This window comes from Sebastes fasciatus, chromosome 4 (genome assembly GCF_043250625.1).
Source record: "Sebastes fasciatus isolate fSebFas1 chromosome 4, fSebFas1.pri, whole genome shotgun sequence".
NCBI lineage: Eukaryota > Metazoa > Chordata > Actinopteri > Perciformes > Sebastidae > Sebastes > Sebastes fasciatus.
This window is the reverse complement of record NC_133798.1, coordinates 23,637,148-23,663,162: the sequence shown is the minus strand read 5'-3', so window position 1 is coordinate 23,663,162 and position 26,015 is coordinate 23,637,148. Positions and strand designations below refer to the sequence as shown.

General features: G+C 39.8%; 2 protein-coding genes across 7 annotated transcripts in view; one reads left to right on the top strand and one right to left on the bottom strand.

Moving 5' to 3' along the window:
• Nucleotides 1-682: 682 nt before the first annotated feature.
• blm (BLM RecQ like helicase) lies at nucleotides 683-12,859 on the top strand. 2 transcript variants are annotated; one of them, XM_074632976.1, is made up of 22 exons: nucleotides 683-836; nucleotides 4,638-4,698; nucleotides 4,789-5,386; nucleotides 5,491-5,626; nucleotides 6,154-6,257; nucleotides 6,372-6,486; nucleotides 6,578-7,227; nucleotides 8,049-8,225; nucleotides 8,323-8,441; nucleotides 8,527-8,640; nucleotides 8,725-8,823; nucleotides 8,915-9,063; nucleotides 9,156-9,262; nucleotides 9,563-9,723; nucleotides 10,557-10,752; nucleotides 10,882-11,072; nucleotides 11,168-11,312; nucleotides 11,417-11,616; nucleotides 11,698-11,893; nucleotides 11,991-12,113; nucleotides 12,193-12,382; nucleotides 12,499-12,859. In XM_074632976.1, exons 1-22 carry the CDS (start codon nucleotides 742-744, stop codon nucleotides 12,692-12,694), a joined length of 4,122 nt encoding a protein of 1,373 aa, XP_074489077.1. In that variant the 5' UTR covers nucleotides 683-741; the 3' UTR covers nucleotides 12,695-12,859. The 2 variants fall into 2 exon arrangements, with proteins under 2 accessions (XP_074489077.1, XP_074489075.1); XM_074632974.1 differs by having other exon boundaries at nucleotides 4,638-5,386.
• A 110-nt stretch (nucleotides 12,860-12,969) lies between these two features.
• The window catches only part of frmd5a (FERM domain containing 5a), a 67,909-nt gene continuing 54,863 nt past the window's right edge, over nucleotides 12,970-26,015 (bottom strand). The window contains exons 9-15 of one of the 5 annotated variants that reach the window (XM_074632980.1): nucleotides 25,592-25,655; nucleotides 25,381-25,472; nucleotides 23,876-23,950; nucleotides 22,735-22,803; nucleotides 22,433-22,539; nucleotides 18,369-18,718; nucleotides 12,970-14,234 (exon numbers count right to left, since the gene is read on the bottom strand). In XM_074632980.1, coding sequence (XP_074489081.1) covers nucleotides 14,061-14,234; nucleotides 18,369-18,718; nucleotides 22,433-22,539; nucleotides 22,735-22,803; nucleotides 23,876-23,950; nucleotides 25,381-25,472; nucleotides 25,592-25,655 — 931 coding nt within the window. In that variant the 3' untranslated portion in view covers nucleotides 12,970-14,060. Of the gene's footprint in view, nucleotides 14,235-17,447; nucleotides 18,719-22,432; nucleotides 22,540-22,734; nucleotides 22,804-23,875; nucleotides 23,951-25,380; nucleotides 25,473-25,591; nucleotides 25,656-26,015 lie in introns of those variants that run through there. The other 4 variants (XM_074632982.1, XM_074632978.1, XM_074632979.1 and 1 more) reach the window with 4 other exon arrangements.

Below are 26,015 nucleotides of genomic sequence, written 5' to 3'. Positions count from 1 at the left end.
TTTTCATTAAATTAGGACTTTTCTCGTAATATTATGACTTTATTCTCGTAATATCACAACTTTTTTTCTTGTAAAGTTATGACTTTATTCTCGTAAAATTACAACTTTTCTCGTAAAGTTATGATTTTATTCTCGTAATATTACAACTTTTTTTTCTTGAAATAGTATGACTTTATTCTTATTAAATTACAACTTTTCTCATAATATTATGACTTTATTCTCGTAATATTACAACTTTTTTTTCTTGAAATAGTATGACTTTATTCTCATTAAATACGATTTTTTCTCATAACATTATGACTTTATATTCTCGAAATCACAGAATTGTTTCCCCTCAATGTGCCCCTAATACTCCGTCATAGGGAAAAGCCATTAGGATGGAATTCTTTTAACTTTTCAACCACAACCAATGCTTGTTTTATTGGTGCAAAATGCTCTCCATCTATATATATATATATATGTACTTTTTTATTGATTGCACAAATTTAAAGCAAATTATTTCGCAGGACCCCCTGACAGATTGCCACGGACCCCTGGGGGAGTCCCCAGACCTCACTTTGATAACCACTGATTGTAGTTGCCTTGTGTGTAGCAAGAAAACAACATTTCCCAGAATCCTCAGTCCTGTCGACCTCGGCCAATAAGGAGTCGGTTTGTTGTATGGGCGCAAAATCCACTCTGTGTCTGTCTTCCTCCAGAGAGGAAGCTAACACGCTCTAGCTCAGCTTCTTCTCAACAACAATGTCCAGTCTTCCACAAAACAACCTGAAGGAGCAGCTGGCGAGGCACAGCACTGCCGCTCAGAGCAAGCTGTCTCTGGGTAAACCTAAACCAGGGTAAGTCTGATAAACAATACAGCTAGCTCAGACTACAGCTAACTGTTAGCATTGCGCTGTCAGCTGTGCTAACTGATAAACACTTCAGTATTAAACTAGATATCAACACAACACGAGGTGCAGCTATATTGACATGTATTGAAAGGATAGGATAGTCCAGGGGTCAGCAACCTTTACTATCAAAAGAGACATTTTAGGCAAGAAAGAAATCTGTCTGGAGCCGCAAAACATGTGAGCATTGTGATGAAGGTAACACAGTTTATAGTCTAAGTATATAGTTTATAAGTCTAATGCAGTGAGGGACAAAGAGACAATGTGCAATGGAGTATTTACAGAATAAAGTCATAATACGAGAATTAAGTCATAATATAACGAGAATAAAGTCATAATATAACGAGAATTAAGTCATAATATAACGACAATTAAGTCATATAACGAGAATTAAGTCATAATATTATGATAATAAAGTCATAATATAACGAGAATAAAGTCATAATATTACGATAATAAAGTCATATAACGAGAATAAAGTCATAATATAACGAGAATTAAGTCATAATATTACGAGAATTAAGTCATAATATAACGAGAATTAAGTCATAATATTATGATAATAAAGTCATAATATTACGATAAAGTCATAATATTACGAGAATTAAGTCATAATATAACGAGAATTAAGTCATAATATTATGATAATAAAGTCATAATATAACGAGAATAAAGTCATAATATTACGATAATAAAGTCATAATATTACGATAAAGTCATATTACGAGAATTAAGTCATAATATAACGAGAATTAAGTCATAATATTATGATAATAAAGTCATAATATAACGAGAATAAAGTCATAATATAACGAGAATAAAGTCATAATATAACGAGAATAAAGTCATAATATTACGAGAATTAAGTCATAATATAACGAGAATTAAGTCATAATATTATGATAATAAAGTCATAATATAACGAGAATAAAGTCATAATATTACGATAATAAAGTCATATTACGAGAATTAAGTCATAATATTACGACAATAAAGTCATATTACGAGAATTAAGTCATAATATTACGATAATAAAGTCATAATATTACGATAAAGTCATAATATTACGAGAATTAAGTCATAATATAACGAGAATTAAGTCATAATATTATGATAATAAAGTCATATAACGAGAATAAAGTCATAATATTACGATAATAAAGTCATATTACGAGAATTAAGTCATAATATTACGACAATAAAGTCATATTGCGAGAATTAAGTCATAATATTACGATAATAAAGTCATATTACGAGAATTAAGTCATAATATTACGATAATAAAGTCATAATATTACGATAAAGTCATAATATTACGAGAATTAAGTCATATAACGAGAATTAAGTCATAATATTATGATAATAAAGTCATAATATAACGAGAATAAAGTCATAATATAACGAGAATAAAGTCATAATATTACGAGAATTAAGTCATATTACGATAATAAAGTCATAATATTACGATAAAGTCATATTACGAGAATTAAGTCATAATATTATGATAATAAAGTCATAATATAACGAGAATAAAGTCATAATATTACGATAATAAAGTCATATTACGAGAATTAAGTCATAATATTACGACAATAAAGTCATATTACGAGAATTAAGTCATAATATTACGATAATAAAGTCATAATATTACGATAAAGTCATATTACGAGAATTAAGTCATAATATAATGAGAATTAAGTCATAATATTATGATAATAAAGTCATAATATAACGAGAATAAAGTCATAATATTACGATAATAAAGTCATATTACGAGAATTAAGTCATAATATTACGATAATAAAGTCATATTACGAGAATTAAGTCATAATATAACGAGAATAAAGTCATAATATTACGAGAATAAAGTCATAATATTACGATAAAGTCATAATATTACGAGAATTAAGTCATAATATAATGAGAATTAAGTCATAATATTATGATAATAAAGTCATAATATAACGAGAATAAAGTCATAATATTACGATAATAAAGTCATATTACGAGAATTAAGTCATAATATTACGACAATAAAGTCATATTACGAGAATTAAGTCATAATATTACGATAATAAAGTCATATTACGAGAATTAAGTCATAATATTACGATAATAAAGTCATAATATTACGATAAAGTCATAATATTACGAGAATTAAGTCATAATATAACGAGAATTAAGTCATAATATTATGATAATAAAGTCATAATATAACGAGAATAAAGTCATATTACGATAATAAAGTCATATTACGAGAATTAAGTCATATTACGACAATAAAGTCATATTACGAGAATTAAGTCATATTACGATAATAAAGTCATATTACGAGAATTAAGTCATAATATTACGAGAATTAAGTCATAATATTACGACAATAAAGTCATATTACGAGAATTAAGTCATAATATTACGATAATAAAGTCATAATATAACGAGAATAACGTCATAATATAACGAAAATCAAGTCATAATATTACGAGAATAAAAGTCGTAATATTGACATATCAGCTAAATGGAGTTCAGCAATCATTAATTTCATTATGTACACCTGTGTTTTTCCCTATTGTGACAAGTCATAATGTTTACTGAGAGAAAGGCCTATTGTTATAACAGCTGTTACCATCAGCTGCTATGCTTGTCAGACAGTTAAAGACAGAATAAATACAGAACATTTTTTTTTTTTTTTGATTTTCAAATTAAGAGAAAATTATAAAAAAAACAAGAAAATTGAATTTGACCATCCTCTTATTTCAATCTCAAATTGAGTGGGCATTACTCCCTTGATCTTTTTTAGGGGGGCACAGTGGGTGTTTATGCAGGTCAGCATTAGATGTCACATAGAAGTGGTGTACATCATCTGAAAGCTGGAAACCTGAAGATTAATTTGAGATGCACCTCAAACATGAATGAATTAATTAATGAATTACTCAATTAAAATTAATTGTGAGAGTATACAAGGGCTTAGAACATTATGATCAAATTATATGATGATCATTCCCATGCTCACTTTTGTCTCATAAGTTGTTGGAGCAATTTTTGGGTTGATACCATTTGTTACACAGATTTGATGCTAAATTTAACCTTTTTTACCACTCGAGAATTGATCAAATTGATGAAAAATACCACATTAACACACCAAGACCTTGAGGAACACCATAGAAAAAGCCATCCTGTGATTTGGTGTCAAAAACTTTTGACATTTCTGCAAGAATTGCATTTTTCGGCAATTAGATGAGATCACTCTTGCTCTAAAACTGAACCTGCTACAGCCTCTGAAAGACCGTAAAGTCTGTTCAGAGGGTTAAAACACATCATAGTAAATCACAATACATACAATAAATAGCACAACATGTTCCCAGTGTGAATGGTGTTTATAAATTTAGTAAAGTTATTGCATTTGGTATGACTTGTTGTAAATGTTCTTGGTTACTGCGGCGGATCTATAGCGTCTTCCTGAGGGCAGTTTTATAAATTCTTTGAAAAGAGGCTGAACGGGATCAGACACTATTTGTCAGGCTTTTTGTTTCACCTGTGTTTTATACAGTATATACATCCCAGTAATTTTTGCTCTTTCCCAATAATTTTACTGGCCATGTTTGTAATTCTGGATAGTCTAATTTTGTTCTTAGCCCCCAGGTGCCCATACCATGTTAAAAGTTTAGAGAAGTTCAACAAGACTAGTCTCTGAGATGTTCTTAACTGTCACATTATGTTTTCATAAATCCACACTGGTTTATTTTTCAGGGCCTTTTCTTTCAAAAAGAAGTCCCCATCAGGTACAACCAATGTGGAAGTCCCGACCAAGGTAATCAGCTCTAATGTTTTGGCAAACAGGAATGTCAATGTCCCTAAGAGCAGTTTGGTGACTAAATCTCCTATGATATTTTCAAACAAGCTTGAGAGACCTCAAAAATCCCAAATCAACAACTTCTTCAGTTCAAAAGGCAAGTCGGACTCCATCAGCCCAGCAGGTAACTGTGCTCCTGCTGTTAAGGTGACGACAGCTCCAGCTAAATCTGACAACCAGTTCACTAGTGGAAATGGAGGAAATACCACAAGTCTGGATGCATCTCTTGGATTCCCGATGGATGACTGGGATGATTTTGATGACTTTGAAACTCCTGTCAAAGCAAAAAATGACTCATTCAGTTCAGAAAAATCTGTGAAGAGCACCAATCCAGTGTCGTCTTTTAGTGAAGAAAAAACAAAATTCTCTCTTATGACACCAGAGTTGAGCAACAGTTTTACAAACAAGAACCGTCTTTCCAGTTGTGAACAGTCTCGTATGGAAACAGATGAACTGGAGAACAGTGTCTTCAAAGCTGCAGTTTCAACAGCCCCTACTTTGAATCAAGACCCAGCAGAGATTGAAGTCGAGGATTCTCCAGTAAAAAGGACCAGAAGACGTTGTCCTCCTCCTCATGTGACGTCTGTCTTGAGTGATAGTGAAGACGACAACGATAAAGTGCTGGAGCCTTTTAAAGGACAGACAGGTAACAAGCTGTGTGTTGTAGCATATGTATTTTATTTGTACATTCATTGTGGGGCAGATGTGAGTCCATTGAATTGTACAAAAAACACTGTTTTTGCCTTTTAGACAATAAGAACAAATGGATTGACCCAAAGGTTGTACAGCTTGAAGACAACTCAGAGCCTGAAGATGATCTTGATTACATCCCTCCTTCTCCTATCCCTGATGAGATCTCTTATACGACGTCTGCAAGGGAGACCAGGTCAGTTCTTTCAGTTTATTATGCATTTGATCTTTTGTTCACACAGGTTCATATGTGTGTGTGTGTATATATATATATATATATGTATATATATATATATGGTAGCAAATTAGATGGGCCTTCAAATATGTGTATTGCCTGTAAATCCAGTATGATCACAGTTCACGAGTTGCACTGTTAAAGGAGTACTCCACCTGTTTAGCATTGCACTTCTCTAAGATTTTTGGAGTCACAATGGACATTAAAAAAGATTCAAAATTGATGCAGCAGAGATATCATCATTTTTTATTCCATGCATTTCTTCTGTGTTTTTGTGGTTATGAATACTAATTTGAAGAAAATGTATCAGTTGAGATACATGTTGGTTTAAAAAACATACTACTTTTAGTACAGTGATTATAGTAGGTGCATTTGTATTACTGTAATAGTTATTAGTCCATATGTATTTTTGATCTGGATATTAGATTTAACCTAAAAGAACATTTTAAAAAGTAAAGGGGACATCATTTTTCTTTTATTTCAAACAGATCTAAATCAGCCGATGCTGAAAGCAGAGACAATCCTGTGCAATCAAAGGGACCCATCACAACTCTACATGAACCCTCTAATCAACACTCAAAAGACAAAACAAGTGGGTGTTATTATGCCTTTTTCTGATTTGTCTCTAGATCTTGTGTGCATTTTATTTTGCAAATCAGGATCTGTTCATCAATTTTGTCGTTTCTCTCTTCTGATCATGTCACAGATGAGCAGCTCTTCAGTATTATGCAGTCCATTTGTTCCCTGGTTGATTGCATCCCTGAACATGAACTAATAGGTCTGTCCTGTGGAGGTGAGCTTTTGCTCAAGAGGGCTCAAAGGTGTGTACACTTTGGTGGAGAACAGCGTTGTTGTTATTCATATTTAGTGATATCTCAGTATGATTTGCAATCATCTGCCTTTCTCCTGCAGGAAGAGGATTCTTGCAACTGGTGGCGGTGGTTTATTGAGGATGCAGCAGCCAGACAGCACTGTGATGTCTGAACCCAGCTTTAAAGAGACATTTTCTTTTAGCTGTGATACGCCTGGTGTTATGTCATCCAGCGGCTCTGTGCCCGTGGACTCCAAGAGGCTTCTTCAGATCAGGAGATCTTCAGTCATCTCTTTGGACTCTGATCACTCTGACAGTTTTATTAACGTGAAGCCCTCGCACAGTAAGAACAGCGGGACAATATATGCGGAAGATCAGAGTATGCGTAACTCTCCATCAGCCCACAGCCTCACAAATCCATCATTTAATTTCTCTAAGAAAACAAGCACAGACCAGGATGATTCAGATCTCTTCTTCTCTTCCAAGAACCCAGAGTCTGTTGTTCAGAACAAATCTAATACCCCAGCAGCCAGTACAGCGCCAGAAGACATAGAACTAGATGACTTTTACAATGACTACTTTGACATAGATGACTTCAATGACTCAGATGTCCCCGATTACTTTGACGAACGCCAAAACTCCAGCACCGTGACTACAACAGCGAATCAAGCGGGACCAAGCACGTCTTCATGGGAGAGGAAACCAACAACACCTGCTTCCACACCCAAGCCTCCAAAGATCTCTTCTCCTGGTAAGTCAGCATGGCCTGTACTTATCAAATGTCTCGGTAGAAGTCTTAACAGGTCCCAGATTCTCAGAGCAATGCATTTTTTTCTTACTTTTTGTCAGTAAACAGCACTAAATTAAATTTAAAAATGAATTGTAGTTTGTAATTTATATCATCATACTGCTGTATTCATATATTTTAAGTCTTAAGAATGTGTCCAACAAGCTTATTTTTTTGCATTAATTTATATTCTCACCAACCTGGTCAGTTAATTGCACACTTAAACTACAAGATGTCATCATTCAGTTTCATTTTACAATATGTTGTAAAGATATAATTAGAGCTGAAACAATTTGTCAGTTAATCAATATGCCGATCTACAAGAAATTAACTGGCAACTTTTTTTGATAATTGAATAACCTTCCTTTTTTTATTAGCAAATATATCAAAAACTTTACTGGAATTTGGATATTTGCTGGTTTTATTAGTTTTTTATGATGGTTCATTTTTTAGTTTTGGACTGCTGGACAAAAAAAGCAAATTTAATATTTCAACTGTAGGAATACTATGTAGTCTTTGTTTAACCCTCAGCATATTTCTTTAGTATGTTTCAGAAATGATACATACCTGATAAGTGATGAATACACATAAAGAATACAAAACAAATACAAGAAAAGTCAATTAAACAATTTAAAAGCTACGGCAGACTGGGGTGAAATGGTTGGTTATTAAGGATTTAAACTGACCAATGGATACTAATGTATTCAGTTTGAATGTACAAAATGATTAGGTTGGCGGTCTTGTGGTGCATTTTACTGACTCAGTTTTAATGTTTTCCAATGCAGAACCGAACTTCAGAAACCCAGCCCACGATCGCTTCAGAGGATTCAACTTCCCCCACTCGCAGGAGATGATGAAGATCTTTCACAAGCGTTTTGGTCTTCATCAATTCAGGTTCAATCAACTAGAAGCGATTAATGCAACGATTCTGGCAGAGGACACGTTTGTTTTGATGCCCACAGGTTAGTAGTTATCAAAAGTTTATCTTAGCCACGCAACAATAGCTTTAGGGTGTCAACTGCAGTGACACACATTTCTCTGTACCTGATGTATTTTTAGGTGGGGGTAAAAGCCTGTGCTACCAGCTGCCTGCCTGCGTGTTACCAGGAGTCACTGTGGTCATCTCCCCACTCAAATCACTCATCGTAGACCAGATCCAGAAACTCACTACACTGGATGTAAGTCAGCCGGATCAGTATTAAGTCTGACCTTGTTAGAATATGTGAAGTTGTATCGGTTATCTTGCAATGTCCCACATTTCAGATCCCAGCAACGAGCCTGTCTGGCACCATAAGTGAGAGTGAAGTAGGGAGGATTTACATGCAGCTCTCCAGGAAAGACCCCATCATTAAACTTCTCTATGTCACTCCTGAAAAGGTCAGAAATAAACAATTTACACTCTAAATAAAGTTAGTAGTAACTGTTTTTACTCAAGACTGATTCATCTTTTTTCTCCCTAAGGTGAGTGCAAGTAACAAGCTGATCTCGGCCCTGCAGAACCTGTACGAGCGAGGCCTTCTGGTCCGCTTTGTCATAGATGAGGCCCATTGTGTCAGTCAGGTGTGTTCCTCTGCTTTATACACAGTCTGCAGTATGCTTTTATTAATGCGACAGCCATTGTGAATCATCCTGCAAACCTTAAATCTTTCAGTGGGGTCACGATTTCCGCCCAGACTATAAAAGGTTGCACGAACTGCGTCAGAAGTTCCCCAACGTGCCGATGATGGCGCTGACAGCCACCGCCACCCCCCGCGTTCAGAAAGACATTCTCAACCAGCTGAATATGACTCGGCCGCAAGTGTACGTGCTCCGTCTCAGGGCTCTGTCTTTCATATTTTTTTTTAAATTCAAACAGTTAACAGCTTCTCATCTTCCATCCTATATATTTTCAGGTTCACTATGAGTTTCAACAGAACAAACCTGAAGTACTCTGTCCTGCCCAAGAAACCCAAAAAGGTTGACGAGGACTGCATCGGCTGGATCAAGAAGCACTACCCACGTAAATAATTCACGAGTACCTTTTTCTGATCCTGGTTATTTTAAGAACACTGCTGCAACTGTTTTGTTGAAAGTTCAAGTCATATTTCTATGTGAACACATTCTGAGGTCGTATCTGAATAATGTTGAAGGGACAGTTATATAAAGCATATTCCGTTCTTGAGCTTGTATCAGAAATTATTTAAATTCAATGCTTTTGTATTATGCAATTTGAATTATCCCAGTGGGGAATATTTTGTCAGTGGTTACAGACCGCCTCTGACTTTGTCTTTTTTTTTTTTTATTTCTCTGCATGTTGCAGGTGACTCTGGCATCGTGTACTGCCTGTCCCGTAAAGACTGTGACGCCATGGCTGAGAGTTTGCAGAGAGCACGGATATTAGCTCTGGCCTATCACGCAGGCCTGAGTGACGGTGCCAGAGAAAATGTGCAGACCAAGTGGATCAACCAGGACGGCTGCCAGGTGAGGTCACCACTCACTCACTGTTGAAGAATACTAATAGATGGTATGGTTTACTATTTGCGGTTTGCAGCCGAGTGTGAAGCGGTAGGGATGAGAGTCAGTATCTCCGAGTCTGAGGCCATGGTTCTCTGCCGGAAAACGGTCTGCAACCTCAGGGTGGGGAGTGAGTCTTTGCCCCAAGCGAGGGAGTTGTTGAGGTCTTGTTCACGAGTGAGGGTAAAATGGAGCGGGAGATGGAGAGGCGGTTTGGTGCTGGAGCTGAGCCGGAAGGCAAAGCTCTCAATTCACCAGTCCATCTAAAACCCTCACTTATGGTCATGAGCTTTGAATAGTGACCGGAAGAATGAGATCGCGGATACAAGCGGCCGAAATGAGTTTCCTTCGTAGGGTGGCTGGACTCAGCCTTAGAGACAGGGTGAGGAGCTCAGACATCCAGAGGGAGCTCGGAGTAAAGCTGCTGCTCCTACGCGTCGAAAGAGGCCAGCTGAGGTGGTTCGGGCATCTGATCAGGATGCCTCCCGGACGCCTCCCTTTGGAGGTTTTCCGGGCACAGCCAACTGGTAAGAGGTCCTGGGGTAGACTCAGAATACGCTGGAGAGATTATATATCTCATCTGGCCTGGGAACGCCTCAGGGTCCCCCAGGAAGAGCTAGAAAACGTTGCTAGGGAGAGGGACGTCTGGAATTCCCTGCTAAGCCTGCTACCCCCGCGACCCGGCCCCGGATAAGTGGAAGAAGATGAATGGGTTGATGGATGGATGGATTTTGCCAGCCAGTAGCTGTTTAAAGGATTTAAAGTGCTCTTGTTTCATCACGTTTACTTTTGTCTGCCAGGTCATCTGTGCCACCATAGCCTTTGGCATGGGCATCGACAAGCCGGATGTGCGTTATGTGATCCACGCCAGTCTGCCCAAGTCAGTGGAGGGTTACTACCAGGAGTCTGGGAGAGCTGGCAGAGATGGAGATATCTCTCACTGTATCCTCTTCTACTCCTACTCCGACGTCCACCGCATCAAGAGGATTATCAGCAGTATGTGACAAAAAATATAGACCCTTCGTATTGCATGCAAAATGTATGTAGTTATATATAATGACTAACTGTATGTAAAAGTAATGTAGACTCAGATGGCTTTTTTTTATTTTTTTATTTAAATCACAGTGGATCGAGAAGGTAACCGACAGGCCCAGATGACTCATATCGACAACCTCCACAGCATGGTGCACTTCTGCGAGAACATGATGGAGTGCAGAAGAATTCAGCTGCTCGCGTACTTCGGGGAGCTGAAGTTCAACAAAAGCTACTGTAAGGACCACGCAGACGTCAGCTGTGACAACTGTGCCAAACCCAACGTAGGAATCATTTCTTTCTTTTATTCATTACGAATTCATAAACCCTACCCGGCTGTTTTTCTAATTGAGCGACAATGTTTGTCCCCTGTGTGCAGCAATACAAGATGAGAAATGTCACTGAAGATGTGAAACAGATTGTGAGGTTCGCCCAGGAGACCTGCGAGAAAGTTGGATCAAAGTTTGGCAGGACTGCGCAGCAAAACCGACTCACACTGAATATGTTGGTGGATATCTTTATAGGTAAAGTACATGCATGTTTGCAACTGTGAGTCCTGCATGATGTCTTGTGTTCATATTCCATGTGGCAAGATGGTCTGATGCTGGGAATTGTTTCTTTCTGTCAGGGTCTAAATCTGCCAAGGTACAGTCAGGAATGTTTGGGATGGGAGGAGCGTACTCTAGGCATAACGCTGACCGTCTCTTCAAAAAACTGGTTCTGGACAACGTGCTGGTGGAGGATCTCTACATCACTAACGGCGGTCAGGCTGTGTCGTACATCTCTGCTGGATCCAAAGCCGTGAACGTGCTGTCTGGACACATGCAGGTAACATGAAGATCTAGATATATGTAACATTTATTAAAGTGTAAAGATATAAATCAAAACACGTAACCCGTCTCATCGCAGGTGGAGTTCTATGAGACCGAGAGTGCGTCCAGCGTCAGGAAACACAAAGCTGCTGTGGCCAAGAACGTCTCCCAGAGAGAGGAGAAGGTGCAGGAGTGTCTGAAGGAGCTGACGGATCTGTGCAAGCAGCTGGGCAAAGCGTTTGGCATTCACTATTACAACATCTTCTCCACCGCCACCTTGAAAAAGATAGCTGGTAATTTCTGAAACAATTGTTAAGACTGTCTTTTAAATAGCTCTAATGATAAAACAAGCATGTTTTAACTTGTCGAACTGTTTTTCCACATGAACAGAGAAGCTTTCCTCAAACCCCGAAGTCCTCCTACAAATCGATGGTGTGACGGAGGACAAACTGGAGAAGTATGGAGCTGAGGTCATTCAGGTCCTAGAGAAATACTCTGAGTGGCAGCTGCCTGGTAAGAAGAAGTTTTTGCACCTCATTCCCTTGACTGGTTTACTGCACACTGTGGTATTAATCCTACATTGTCTCTGTAGAGGAACAGCCCGACACTGGTGGGGACATGTGGATAGACACGGCAGAAGGCCGCGCATATGATGACGAGGAGGAGTCCTCCACCTACTTCGGTAGTCAGTCTGGACAGGGAAAGAAGAGAAAGAAAGCTCCGTTCTTCAAATATGCCAAGAAGAGGAAATCATATGGCAACTCTAGTGGCAACTCTAAAGGGTCAGTACTGTTTGTCTCACATGTTATCATGTAGTTGGAGATTGTATTTAGCAATAAGCTGAAATCTTACTTCCTGTTTCTTCTGTCTTGCTGCGTTGCTGTTGTTGTGAATTCAGTCGTGGCTACAGCAGCAATAAATCGTGGTCGTCGTCCAGCTCCGGAGGCGGATCGTATGCTGCAGGTCGAGGTCGGGGGTCCAGGAGCTCGGCGGGAGACGCGTCAGCAGGCAGGACGCCGGGCTTCCTCAACGTACCGACACCTCAAACCAACCAGAGACCCTTCTTAAAGCCAAAATTTTCCCACATGGGCTAGGGACGTCGTCTGGATCCGACTTTCTAAGACAGCAAACTACTTTTTCCACTACATTTTCAAACCAGTTGTCGTTGCTTGTAACATATTAATGTTATATCCCAACTGTTTATTGAAACTGCTAAAATTGTATATTTGTTCTGTACAGTTATTGTCCTTCACTTTTTATGTAAATGTTATTTTCTTTTTTTTTTTATATTAAAGACAAATTTAAATTAAGAAAAGCGAGCCGTGTGCTGAATTTGTGCTGCACCACAAAGCCTCGGGGAGCCACATCACGTTTTTATTCAATGTTTATTTCAAGTTTGAATAGTTTTATTTAATGGCACCAGTTACAAGGGACTATTGGAGAGAAACAATATTTTATACTGACTTGTACAGAAGGTTACCTACAGTACAAACATGGGATCGGAATGGATCAGACTGAACAAGAACTGGATTTGGCACATGGATTTATATATAGATATATATATATATACTGGTATATATAATGTAATTAAACAGCAATCTCCAATCCCAGGATAGAACGATGCAGACGACATAACACACCACCAGACATGGAGATACACTTGTTGACGTGTATGCGCGGCTGTGTGAAGGTCTGCCCACTGGAAGCTGACAGAGGGGCAACAAGCGGATCAAGATGTCTTCGGTTATGACTAGTTTCATATATCAACCCCTCAGTTCTACATGCAGCATCCACATTAACCTGATTGGCCAGGAATTACAGTACATTTAGGTAGCCAATTGTGTATATATCACTTGATTTCGATCGTCTAAACTGGATATGTCATTATTTTTTGTCACATAAATAACAAAAACCTTAAATTATGTTTAAAGGAGAGCCAATTACAATCTTTGATCTCTGATTATGTCATACATATATTGGTTTTTAAGACTTATAATAAGATAATTGCTGAAAATGTGCAGCAAAACACGGGGTAGACAAAATAATAAAAACACCTCACAGTAAAGTTCAGTTCAGTAGAAAAACACAAACTACGACCTCAGAAATGACCCTGAACATCCCTAAACGCCTCAATAAATTATCCCAAGTTTCACACATGTAGGATTTGTTGCATTACATTATTCCATGTGGGTGTTTCTGTTATTGCGTCCATCCCGTGTATTCAATTTAAACACAAGAATCCTCTTCCAGTGCACCACATTGTATTTGCATGGCTGCTGCTTTTTTTTCAGGGACGGACAAGCTGTTTAGTTTGTAAACTAAAAGGATGACACTTGTTCATCAAAAGTCACACATCTGGCCAAAAACTGCAGCCATCTCCCATGAAGTAAAAGAACTATGTAAACATGACACAGCAACTAAAATATGTAAAGTTTGTCACAGGAAACCTGTAGAGACAAATTAAGACAGAGACTTGGGGGCAGTCCAGTGTACATTACAAACAGTTTCAGACAGAGATGAACACTGTTTTCCCCTCTTGGCCTGGGAGGTTTTAAGGATGGAGAAGCCTGTAGTACAGCTGTTAGGGATGTTGTCTTTCGCTCTCCATTCCTTCATCTTTGTCACTTTGGTAAACTGCAGTTAGGATCCAGGCACAGGGAACAAATCTGTCACTTAACAATGAAACAGCAAAGAAAACAGCAGAGCAAACATCCACACAAGAGGTCTCTAAGGAAAAACTGATTTTTATAAAATGTTCTTAATGAATGCAACAGTAATTAAGTGTCTCAGTGGTCATCGTTAGAGTCGGCACAACAACAATTTGGTACGTGGTTGTCTAGAAACAGAAAGGACATATTTGACTTACTCATCGTTGGATTTTTTTTTACACACATTTGTAAATCTTTTTGCTCTTACAGCTGATTATTGCTCCTTGAATAATGCTGCCTTGTTGTTTCTTTTGTAATTGTTGCATGTTCAGAGAGACCACTGAAGCTACATAATGCTGATAGATGTATGAGAAACACCTTCCGCAGACTGACCTTTAAAAGATGTCCTGCTAACAACCCAGCCTGGCTGGACTGGCCGGTCATGTTGACCTTTTACGTCAGTAAAGAAGTAATAAATATGAAGTATGAATGTATACATACAAAAAAAAAGTCAACCCGCCCACCCTGCTCCACCCCGTTAGGAAAATGTGCTTCATCTTTGCATTGCTATTTACTGGATGTATCCGAGTTACACATGATTAACAAGCTCCTACACTGCATGTATGACCGGTTTGTTGCCAGCTAATGATGTGATATTCCCTCTAGCTGGGAAATGTCAGTGCTGCTCCTTCCACCACAGATAACTAGTGAAGGATAATGAGCTACAGGAGTGGATCCAGCCACAACGCCAAAGTGCGTGCTACTCTGTGGTCAGGACTACAATTTAGCCGCTCGGATTTACACAGGAGCAAACGAAGAAGGTAGCACCGTCGGGGAGCAGCTGCAGGTGCTGGTATGAGAGTGTGGCGTTTGAAACAGCAGGTCAAAAACAAGCAACCCTGTACAGCTATTAGAGTCATGAGTCAGTGTGTCCCATTCCCAATTTTTTAAATCAATCTTCTCTACCTTTCTCTTATTTCCTTTCTCTTATTCTTCCTCTAAGTTGCCTTTTGCAAAATATTATTTTACTCCTCTCCATCTAAACCTTCATCACAACCACCTTGAACCTTGTTTCCATTCCTACATACAGACACAGTAACACTTACACCTGCACTTGGTGCAGGAGGTAGACACGCAATACAAAAAACAGATTTTACCCAGAATCCAGCAGCTGTGGCAGTTATTGCTTCCTGGAGCTGTGAGGCAGAAGAGTTGAGAGCCTGACCGACAAATCTAAAGGGCAGATCTTATTCACCAATATGGGCTTATCACACATCTGCTTTTATTTTGGCGGATATGGAAATCAAGGGGAAGTAACTGAAGTACATAATTCAGAAAAAAAAGTGCACAAGGTACCTCAGAAAATGTCATCATTACAAACTTCATTGTTAATTCCACCACAGAGGTTGTGTTTGCTCATTTAACTGTTCATTCTTAATTTATTATGACAAAACATTTTGTTTAGGGCAGCAACTAACAATTATTTAATTTTCTTTTAATCTGCCCATTATTTTTTTTAGATTAATTGGTCAATAAAATAGTGAAAAATCATTTCTCAGAACCCAAGGTGACATATTCCAAATAGGTTTGAAAGATCTTCAATATGCAAAAAAAACAGAAAATCTAAAATCTTCACATGGAAAAAACAGAAAATGTTTGCTTTTTTTGCTTGAAATATGGCTATTAAATGATTATCAAAATAGCTGCCAATTAATTTTCTATCGACCGATAGAATTGAATGAATTTCAGTGTGACGATAGGTCATAGGTCATAGGTCAACGAACAAATGACAAGATCCTGTATCGGTCAGGCTCGCAGTCACCTCTCCAAACTCTAGGAGAGTAAAATAAGATATGGTAAAGTTGTAAAGATGAAAATGTGCTTTTGGATTATTTGGTATTTGTGTTGGTGTTATGATATCTCCAGATTTCATTCTGTACAAATACATGTTCATTAAAATGATCATTAAAATTGTGCACACACTGAAGTCTGATTGACTGCTGGTGGAGAGATGAGAGGTGTGATCAGTGTCGAGTGGATCTGGATAAAAACCTTGTTTTTTTTTTTGTTTTGTTTTTTAGTCCCCACTTCCACATTTCCATAAATGCTTCTGACCTTACTTGAAACACAGCGCTAAAAAAGGTATAATTTAATCTTCAATAACAAAATAACATTTCAGTTCTGTTAAAATATACATGGAAAACCTGTCAATATATATTAGGAAACAAACTAATTTGTACAAAAAGTACATCATTATTCTTATTCTAATAATAATAATAATATAGTATGATACATAAACCTAAGAGCAAGGTTGATATGAAACCAAAATAAATCAAAATAAACTCTTCATACAAAGAAATTATTGAAATTCATCGAATTTCAACTTGATGAAAAAAAATGCAAATTAATTGGAGAAATAACAGAACAACTGAACAAATGAGCACATTCAAAAGTACTTAATTATTAAAACCATATCTATCTAGACTATTATCTATTGGTGCCAGCGAATCGTTGCTCTTCATGAATATTTCTCTATCTCACATAACACTATCGGTTTATGTTACTGTATCCCTATAAAATGTTAGAAAAACAACTGTGTTCTTCATCGGTTTACTTTGTACACCGTTGTTTACTGAAGTGTAATTGTGTCTTAAAACAATCCACAAAATTCAGTCATCAACATCTTCTCAAAAAGGCATTTGGTAATCACCCTGTCTGCTCTCTGTTTCATCAACCTTCACTTTTATTCCCTTCAGAGGTGAATCTGCTGTTTGTCTAGTTGACGTCTGATGGGGATGAACCAATATCAAAAGATATTATACTACTTTGCCTCACATATACTTCACAGCAGCAGGACTATCCAGCTCGTTCTCATTCCCAGGGTGTCAAACACAGACACTTTGTCACTGCCGTCGGCGTTAGATACCGACGCTTAAAGGCACCCTTTAGCGTTGGTATGAAATGCACCGGGCTTTCCATTAACTAAACCCATCCGCGTCAATATTAAACGCTCAGGGAAAGTGTGCCGGACAGTGTGGTGACGTAGCTTTAAGAGAGGAAAGACACGCACCAGGCAGGCAGGACGGGAGATGGATGGGTCCAACAAACACAAGGCTTTCATCCATTTTTACTGTACAAACGTAGTAGTTTGTAGTACCATGTTTTTTTTTTTCCTAAACCTAGTTAGGAAAGATAGTGGTTTTATTGCCTGAACCTTAATGTTGTTTATTTCACAACATTAAGTATGTGTTTAATGCGGCCAAAAGAGTGATGCTGAGGGGTCCGGCAAAGTGTCAGTATATGACAAGTTGGGATGAGAATGCATTGGACGATCGACTCTATAACATAACTCATTTCCATCTTCATTTCAATGACAACTTCCTCGATTGCTGTTCATATCTTCTCCTTTTCATATATGCAAATACATGATTAATAAAAGCAATAAATAATAAATGAAGGCAACGTTCATCTGTTGCGACAAAATCTTCCGTTCCTGTAAAAGGAACTGTTTAAACTTCTTCAGTTCTTTGATTTTTTTCCTTTGTGTTATTTGAAAAAATAAAATACCCTGAAATGAGTTGAAATGAAAAAAAAAAATGAAAAAAAAAAATCCTCTGGTTTTGTAGAAAAAAAAGAAAAAGAAAACGGGAGAAAATAAGCGAAACGAGGAGGTGGTTTGGTGGGTGGGGGGGGTTAACTCAAAGTGGAGGAGAATAATAAGGATCCTGGCCTGGTGATACCAGGAGTGGTCCAAGCTGTGTGTCTGCAGGAGGAGGATGAGAGAAGCAGGGTTCATGGTTGGGACGAGGCTGCCCTCCATCACTCCGGAGTCCTAACCGTCATCTCAGACCCTCGAACGGGCTTTACGAACTCTACGACCTCACTCTCACTTGTTAATGAGCAACCCGCCCACCCAGCGGAGCTTGCAGGCAAACCACCGCCTGAGGGGACAAAAGTATTCGTAATGGAACTGCTCAAACTCGGGGGTCTGGCGGATATCACGTAAAAATGCAATGTCAAGGTCTGACTCGGTGAGGATGATGAGGAGGAGGAGCAAGACAAAGAGGAGTCCAATGGTCACAAGGAGCAAACGCAGGACACTTAAGACAAATTTATTCACCTGTTCCACCTCGCTGAGGGCCGAGTCCACCCCAGCGCCCTCCTGTGCGGATCTACCGTCCGCACCAAAATCACCCCCTTCCCCGCGGGGGGTGCCCGCCTCCGACTCCTTCTCCTCCTCAATGCTGCAGGGCGCCCCGTTGATCTGGCGCGAGACAGCCATCTCCATGCTGTGCTCGGCCACCGGGGTGGGCAGGACGCTGTCGGACGGGCTGTAGGCCTCGTCCGAGATCACCGCAGTCCTCTCGCTGTGGTCTGTGGCCTGGCTCCGGGAGCGTGGCATGAAGCAGTCGCTGTGGGACACTGAACGCACCGGTGTAGAGTGGGCACTGTCACGCAATGACTCCAGACCTTGAAGAGGAGGAGGGAAACAGACAGGAAGAAAGCAAAATTACACACACTTTTACAGAATAAAGAATTACTGATATGATAATCATACTAGTGTGGCGTTCACTAACTGTAGCTCTGCTTCTAAAATGCTGTTTTTATTCTGCCGTTTGTCCAGCAGAGGTCTGTTGCAGAGCACAGACACACAGTCTGCAGCCTGAGAGCAGAAATATGATGCTCTCCCCAGAGTCCAGCAGACAAGAGGAGCATTGTCACTGTACAGAATGAGCTGATGTGATGCCTATAATCATCATCTCTGTAATGGGAGAAATCATCACATCCTACTTGCAATGGAAGTGTAGATCTCATTCAACAACCACAGAGTGTACAAACCCATTAAAATAAAGTATACTTTACTTTAAATCGAGTCCGCTTCCTGATAAAATAGCCAACATCCTCTCTTTATCTCTGCTAGCACTTTCAGAGCCCTAATCTCTAAACAAACAGACGCTAGAGGTTACAGCACTGATCCCACTCTCGATATGTATCGGCTGTTTTAAAACCTTGTATAAGGATGCTTGATATTCCTAACAGAGTCTCATTGCCTGAAACACAAACCACACGACTCATTCTTAAATTCATTTTTTCAAGTCTGTCTTAAAACAACACTCATGTGACCTGTCTATACCTATGATCCATACCGGCTGAGAGGACATTCCTGTCCGATGCAATTCCAATGTAAGAGACGAGGGATGAAATCCACAGTCCTCGTTCAGTGCAAAAATTGCACTGCAAAGCTCAGCTGAATTTGATATATGATTATATACTGTATATGAGGTTTGCAGTCTCAGTTTGACAAGCCAACGTACAGACGTGCATTAGATGACGGGTGTAAGAAAATATCAATACACGAGTATCGCGATATTATGTTTTGTGATACTGTATCAATTCTCAAAAACACTGTTGTGATTTTTAATCAATACTTTACATGCAAAGATTAGCGGCTCACTTTGTGTTGTGTTTTGGTGTAGGATGTTACAGGGACTTTGATAAATGCAAATGCAGATCCCACTGTTCTGATTGCATAAAAAGTAAACTTTTTACTAAGATTTTATGCACATGGTGGTTTGTTCTTCATACTGACAGTTTTTCAAGAAGTAGATTTAAAAAACAAAATCACAATATATTGAATCGTAACACCTCTTTCATGATACATATCGTATCGCCAGATTCTTGCCAATACACAACCCTAACGATCATGTGAGTGTTATTTTAAGATAGACTTGATCAATGCCTTAATGCCTATAGAAAACGTATAATCAACTTGCATCAGCACCAAACAAAGATTATGTCCTAGTTAAATCAAACCAAACTGAAAAGGCACACAAATGTAATTTAACCTACAACTAGGAGTGAGATCTATAGATAGAATATTCTATTACAGTATATGTAATCTGATATTGTGACAAAGGAACATCCGTTTATGGATAAATAGCAATACAGGAATGACCGTTTTGGCTAATTTTATCAGATTAAATCAAGGTACTTCACGGGATTGATACTAAAATCATACAGAAATCCAATATTGCCATAAAACAGTAATGCTCATTGACTTGCAACATCGCCCACAATGCAACTGTAGATATTAAAGGGATACAGTAGCTACCTCGGTAGAAATCGTACGGCAAAACCATAGACAAAATACCTGAAACTATTCAACAACACATTCGCTTCAAGGCATGACAATATTTGTCGCTGCTTTACTGTTCCTTCTGCAGTAGAAGTAACAGTACAGTATGTGAGCGCCTCACTACAGTGTACATGTCAGTGACGATGAGCTGCGGTTGAGCCCTTTGCTGACGATATCACATTCTCCAGAGTGTCAAAGCAGCAACATTTCACCTCCACTATAAAGGGACGGGATTAAAATTCAGCTTTTGCTGAGGAAGCAAATCATGAAAAGGACTTTTTTTTTTTTTTAAACGGCAGGAAAAGTAGAACCGATTGTATCCAGTGTCTAAGCTTCTGCTGACATGAAACTCCTGTCAAGTGAATATATGGAGACATAAAGGCTGGGTGACTGTCAGCAGCCATCTTTACTCAGTGTTGATCTGCCTCAGCTTATTTTATGTTATGCTTACAACAGTGATACAGCAAGCAGAAAAAGCTTTAATTTGTATTTCCCATGTTTAGAGCTTTTAATTTGAAACAGTAACTTTAAAAGAAGCGCATACACCAAATAAACAAACCATACCTTTTGAAATATACAAATATAGCTGCTACATAAAGAGTCCTCCAATCTAAATCAACAAAATTACTTTAACAACAAGCACCAAGAAGAAGAAATACTGAGACCTCCAGGAGGCACAGACAACCACAGGAATGGTGTCGCTCCCTCTTCGCCAACACTGCTGAGGCAGAGGCAGATTTAAAATAGAGAAAGCCATTGGCATGTCCATGTAAAGCACATCCCTGATCACTGGCTGGCTCTGTACGGAGTTTACCTGAAGGGTTGCTGGGCTGAACGCAGGGCAGCGGAGTGCCAGGCAGAGGGGTGACGCAGGCCGACTCCTGCTGCCCCGTCAGGGCAGGATAAAGGGGCAGGACGCCCAGGGCCTTGCCCAGCATGCGAGGCCCCAGGCTCAGCACGCGAACCTTCACATCCCGGTAGCAGTGGTTGATCATCCGCAGGTGGACGTTCACCCGGGTGGTGATACGGATCAGACACTTCACCATGGTTGCAGCATGCACGTGTTTATCCCGTCCTTATGGTCCCTGTCCCGGAGTCCAGGCCACACAGTCTCGCTGTGTTGTGTCTATGTGTTAGGCCGAAGGGTTCCGCGTAAGTTGCGGTTTGCGGAGAGGAGTGTGTGAGGTGAAACGGAGGCTTTCTGCAGCAGTGCTACAATTGCCGGCATTGGCCTGGCCTGGTTTGGCCCCACCCAGGCCAGTGACATACATGGAGTAGAAGACCTAGGCTATTTTCAGCTGGGGTATTAATACCAATGTAAGACACCCAGTCAGCACACACTGGGGGCAGAGAGCTCTAATGGCTGTCTTGAAAAGACCCTGAATAAACACAGTACACCTGCTTCTGACCTCTATTTATCTCACTGTACAGTATAAAGAGTTACAGTATTGAAAGGCAGGATTACTGCTGGTTTTACTCAGAGCCATGCAGGACAGTATCGCAATAACAGAGGAAGTGAGGCCACCTGTTCTGAGCCAAGAGCCGGCAGGTGGGCTGAATAAGTGACTTTAGCCGCCACTGTGTTGGCAAAATCAGTCAAATACACACACACAGCTCTGAAACTCTGCATTGTTGCCTTGAATTTGAGCGGGCTGACTGACGCACACACCTGCAGCACTTCCCACCAGCGCTGTAAGCATGAACTGGGCCAAATGGCTCAAGTTACAGCGTGTGTGTGTATGCAGAAGTGTGTTTTCTCACGAATAGAACAGCTCTCTGATCCATTTAAGATTTTGTACCAGCCAGCAATAACACCTCATCCACGATTATATCTGAAGAGTGGGATCGTAACTGCTTCCTGGATGGTACCGAAACGACAAATGAAGTGTTTCAGTGGATGAGGACGACGTGTGAACAACACCATACTCACTGTGAGGCCTCTACAGAACACTTAATGTCTTGTGAACAACACAAATTTGTTCCACGGCAGGTTAGGGGATTTGCTGCTTGCTTAGGACCAAGTGAAGCATGGTGGTGAAGGTTCTTACCCTCCATGATAGATATGTGCACAGCTCTCCGACGCGTGCGCGGCACACTGCTGAGGCGAGGCCCGTGGGTGATGGATGGACAACTTCTGCTGGGCACGAGGCCAGCCCTGCGGAGACAAACACAGACACAAATGCGCTGAACAGAGAGACAGCTACGAGCGGAGGTAACTCATACTGTAGCGTAGAGTAGGTGCTGCTGATATAAAGACATCTACAGTAGCTTGGTGCCTAAGAAAATGGAGGAAAAGTAAACAAAAATCGGATCGAGGACATTCTGACCTCTCCTGAGTTTACAACTCTACCTGTGTATTTCTGGAGGTTCGCGTTTGATTTTGGCACTCTGCTCCATCACCTCTTTTGCCACTCGTCCACTGTTATAAAGCACAGAGACGATGCTCAGGATGAGTTTCACATACGCACACAAACACACACACACACACACACACACACATAACCAGGCACCCTGGTGTCACCCAATGCCATGAACGCCATCACTGCAGTGGATGAGTACAGTGCATGAGCATCATGATTGAATTAACCCCGGTGAATTCAGCGTTGTGTAACTGAATTACCACCAGTCAGACAAATGCACACACAGACTTGCAGGCAAGAATATCAAAACAATGATCATGGTTTTGCCCTTTAACAGTAAACTTGACATTTAACTGACTGGGCTTGTGATTTCACTTCATATACAGTCTCCATATATGAATATTATCAGATATTTGAATGCAAAATGACTTTCAATCCCTTTAATCTTGACCTTTAAATAATTATATATGACTATTTTCTTCTTAAAGGGCCATTTCATCCAAATTAAAATACATTTTCTCATATACCTCTAGTAGGTTTGGTTTTAACATATAGATATCCATATTCTGCCACCACCCCACTAATGTCTTTAGTTTTAAGTAGTTCCAATGAGAAATTCTTCACGGCAATGTTTGTGGATTATCCAAAGAAACATTGTTTCTGCGAATGCATGTTGCTTTTAAAAATTTAAATGTAATTTTTCAATGCCGAGCACAACAAAGGAAATTTAATTCACCCCCTCAGGCAAAAATCGGAGAGATGGATATCTCACAATTTGAGCAACTAAAACAAAAACCAGCTAGATACAACTAAAGATAAGTGAGAAATGTCTTTTTAATAATTTGGGTGAAGTGGTCCTTGAATAAAGGACAATATCTTGGCCATACTTCAGGTTAACAGCTCTTACAAGGTGATAATGCCTCATGTGACTAGTCCCCTTTATTTCCCCCTCTGTGTCCTCTTGTGAGGTGTCAGTCCTATCCGCCGGGCAAAAGTACGCTGACGATACAGCACAGAAGGCCAGGAGGCCACGTCTTCTGGGAACGCTTCTCTCCACTTCCAGCTGGGGGGGTTTTCTGCAGTGTCCTCCCCTCCCTGACATCAGTCACACTGTCTTGTTGTGTACTCTACCTGTAACGGAAACGGCTGCCCTTGAAGAACAGGTTGCTGCTGGACACCGTGCGAACCTGACTGGACTTATCAAGCCTGATGGAACAAGAAAAAACAAAAAAGAGAAAGATTAAAGCTTCATTAGGCAGTATATATTTTTTGGCATCATTGGGCAAAAACTCCATAATAACCTTTCAGCATATTGTAATTCAAGTGTTCGGAGAGATAACTAGACTCCTCCTCATGGCTCTGTTTTCAGGCTTTAAAAAATCTTTGACCAATCACAGGTCATTTCAGAGAGAGAGCGTTCCTATTGAGCGTTCCTATTGGCTGTGCTTCGGCTGGTGCTTGGTATTTCCTCAACTGATCTCAACATGGCTGCCGGGTCTTAAACTTTCTCATTTTACAGCTAAACAGTACACTACAAGATGTTTCTGAAAACATTTGAGGTGGGAAATAGGCATTACAGTAACAGAATATTGATTCATATTTGATCAGCGTTGACTAGTTCGACCGTTTGGTCGGAGTTCGCAAGTGATTGACAGCTGCTCAGAGACGGCAAGGCTCCAGCTCGGCTCTGATTGGCTGTTTTCCTGCAGATGCCATTAGGAACACCGGAGGACACAGAGGCACATGATTTTTTTTCAGATTACCTGTCTCATGCACTACGGTCAGGATATAGTGACCGTTTTATAAAAATAACTTTTTTTAATCATATTTGCTCCATTTAAACCCACTGTAGCTTTAAGCCTATTCTGGCAACAATATGCTCTGAATATGCTCACACAGTTCAATATACAATATATAATTCTTGCTTTCTGAATCCCAGAACAAAGCAGAAACTAGGATCAAATACCCTGCTACTAAATTATGCATGTCCTCTCCTTGCAGTATAGGCCCTGCATCCTCGACGCGGCTCCATACAGTATTCAATATGTTTATATTGTCATAGTAAGTGAGACATTAATGTTTCATTCTGCTTTCAGGAGATATGTGTGCTTCTCCGAATGGCATCTTCATCTCATGTCCTCTTGCCTTTTAGCTCCCCAGACTACAGTAAGATGTTAATAAGGCTGATAAAATATTATCAGTCTGCCACTTCAGAGAGCCATCAAAAGGTCACATCATATTAACTCTGATGCGCGTTCTAAGCTCTGCCCTTCCCATGCTCCCTCTCTTTCCCCACACATACCCTGAGCCATCAGCCCAACTCATTACTCCACCTCTCCCTGGCCTCTGAGCTCACATGCTGTTTTTTTTTTTGGAGAGAACAGAGGAGACCCGGACTATTATTCATGGCTGAGACAGGGGAGTCATATCTCAGAGGGAGCGCTGAAGTGCTTGCAGTCTCGTGCCAGCGCACACTCATTCACGAAAAGGTCAGCGGCAACTCACACCTCATTTTCCCGCTGACAAACAACCCGGAGGGAAGGAGCTTTAAAGGACACAGAGGCACCGTCACGGTAACCCGCTCAAGGATGCAGAGCAGGTAAGTAAATCATGAAAGAAGAAATTTGTGGACTCACTTATAGAAAGCCTGGTTCTCCACTCCACACTTCCAGAGGTGCTTGCATGCCTCCGGTGTGGGCGCAAAGTACGTCAAGATGATCTTTTCGTCCTGCACGTTGAAAATGAAAGAACGTGCAGGAAAATATAACAAACTTGAGACAGAAAACAACACTCAAAGATGCACTGCTGAGTTTTTTTTCTCCAACATCCAACATTTCACGCTCTCACCTCCTTCTGATGTGCATATACGTGGAACGTCTTTCCTTCGAACTTCAGTTTGGTCACCTCGTTCCTGTCCAGGAGAGACAGACATACAGCAAGCAGAAACAGAAAACCACAGCCTCTTTAAATATTCATGACAACCAATTTGAGATTCACATAAAGAGACACGGAACTCTGTGTTTGGCTGACAAAACAAATAACTGATAATATTCCCTGCAGACTGGGAACGAGGGTAACCTGAGCACCAACAAACAAAGCCGGTACAAATAATGCAAAACGAAACAAAGTCTGTCTTCATTATTGTAACAGGAACCTTTTCAGTTAAAAGCAAACAGACAAAAACACAAATGCTAAATGGAAATGCGCCCTCTTGTATACATTTTCAATTCATCAGTAAAGCATCTTGCTGAATTCAAATCAGTGGGCGTTA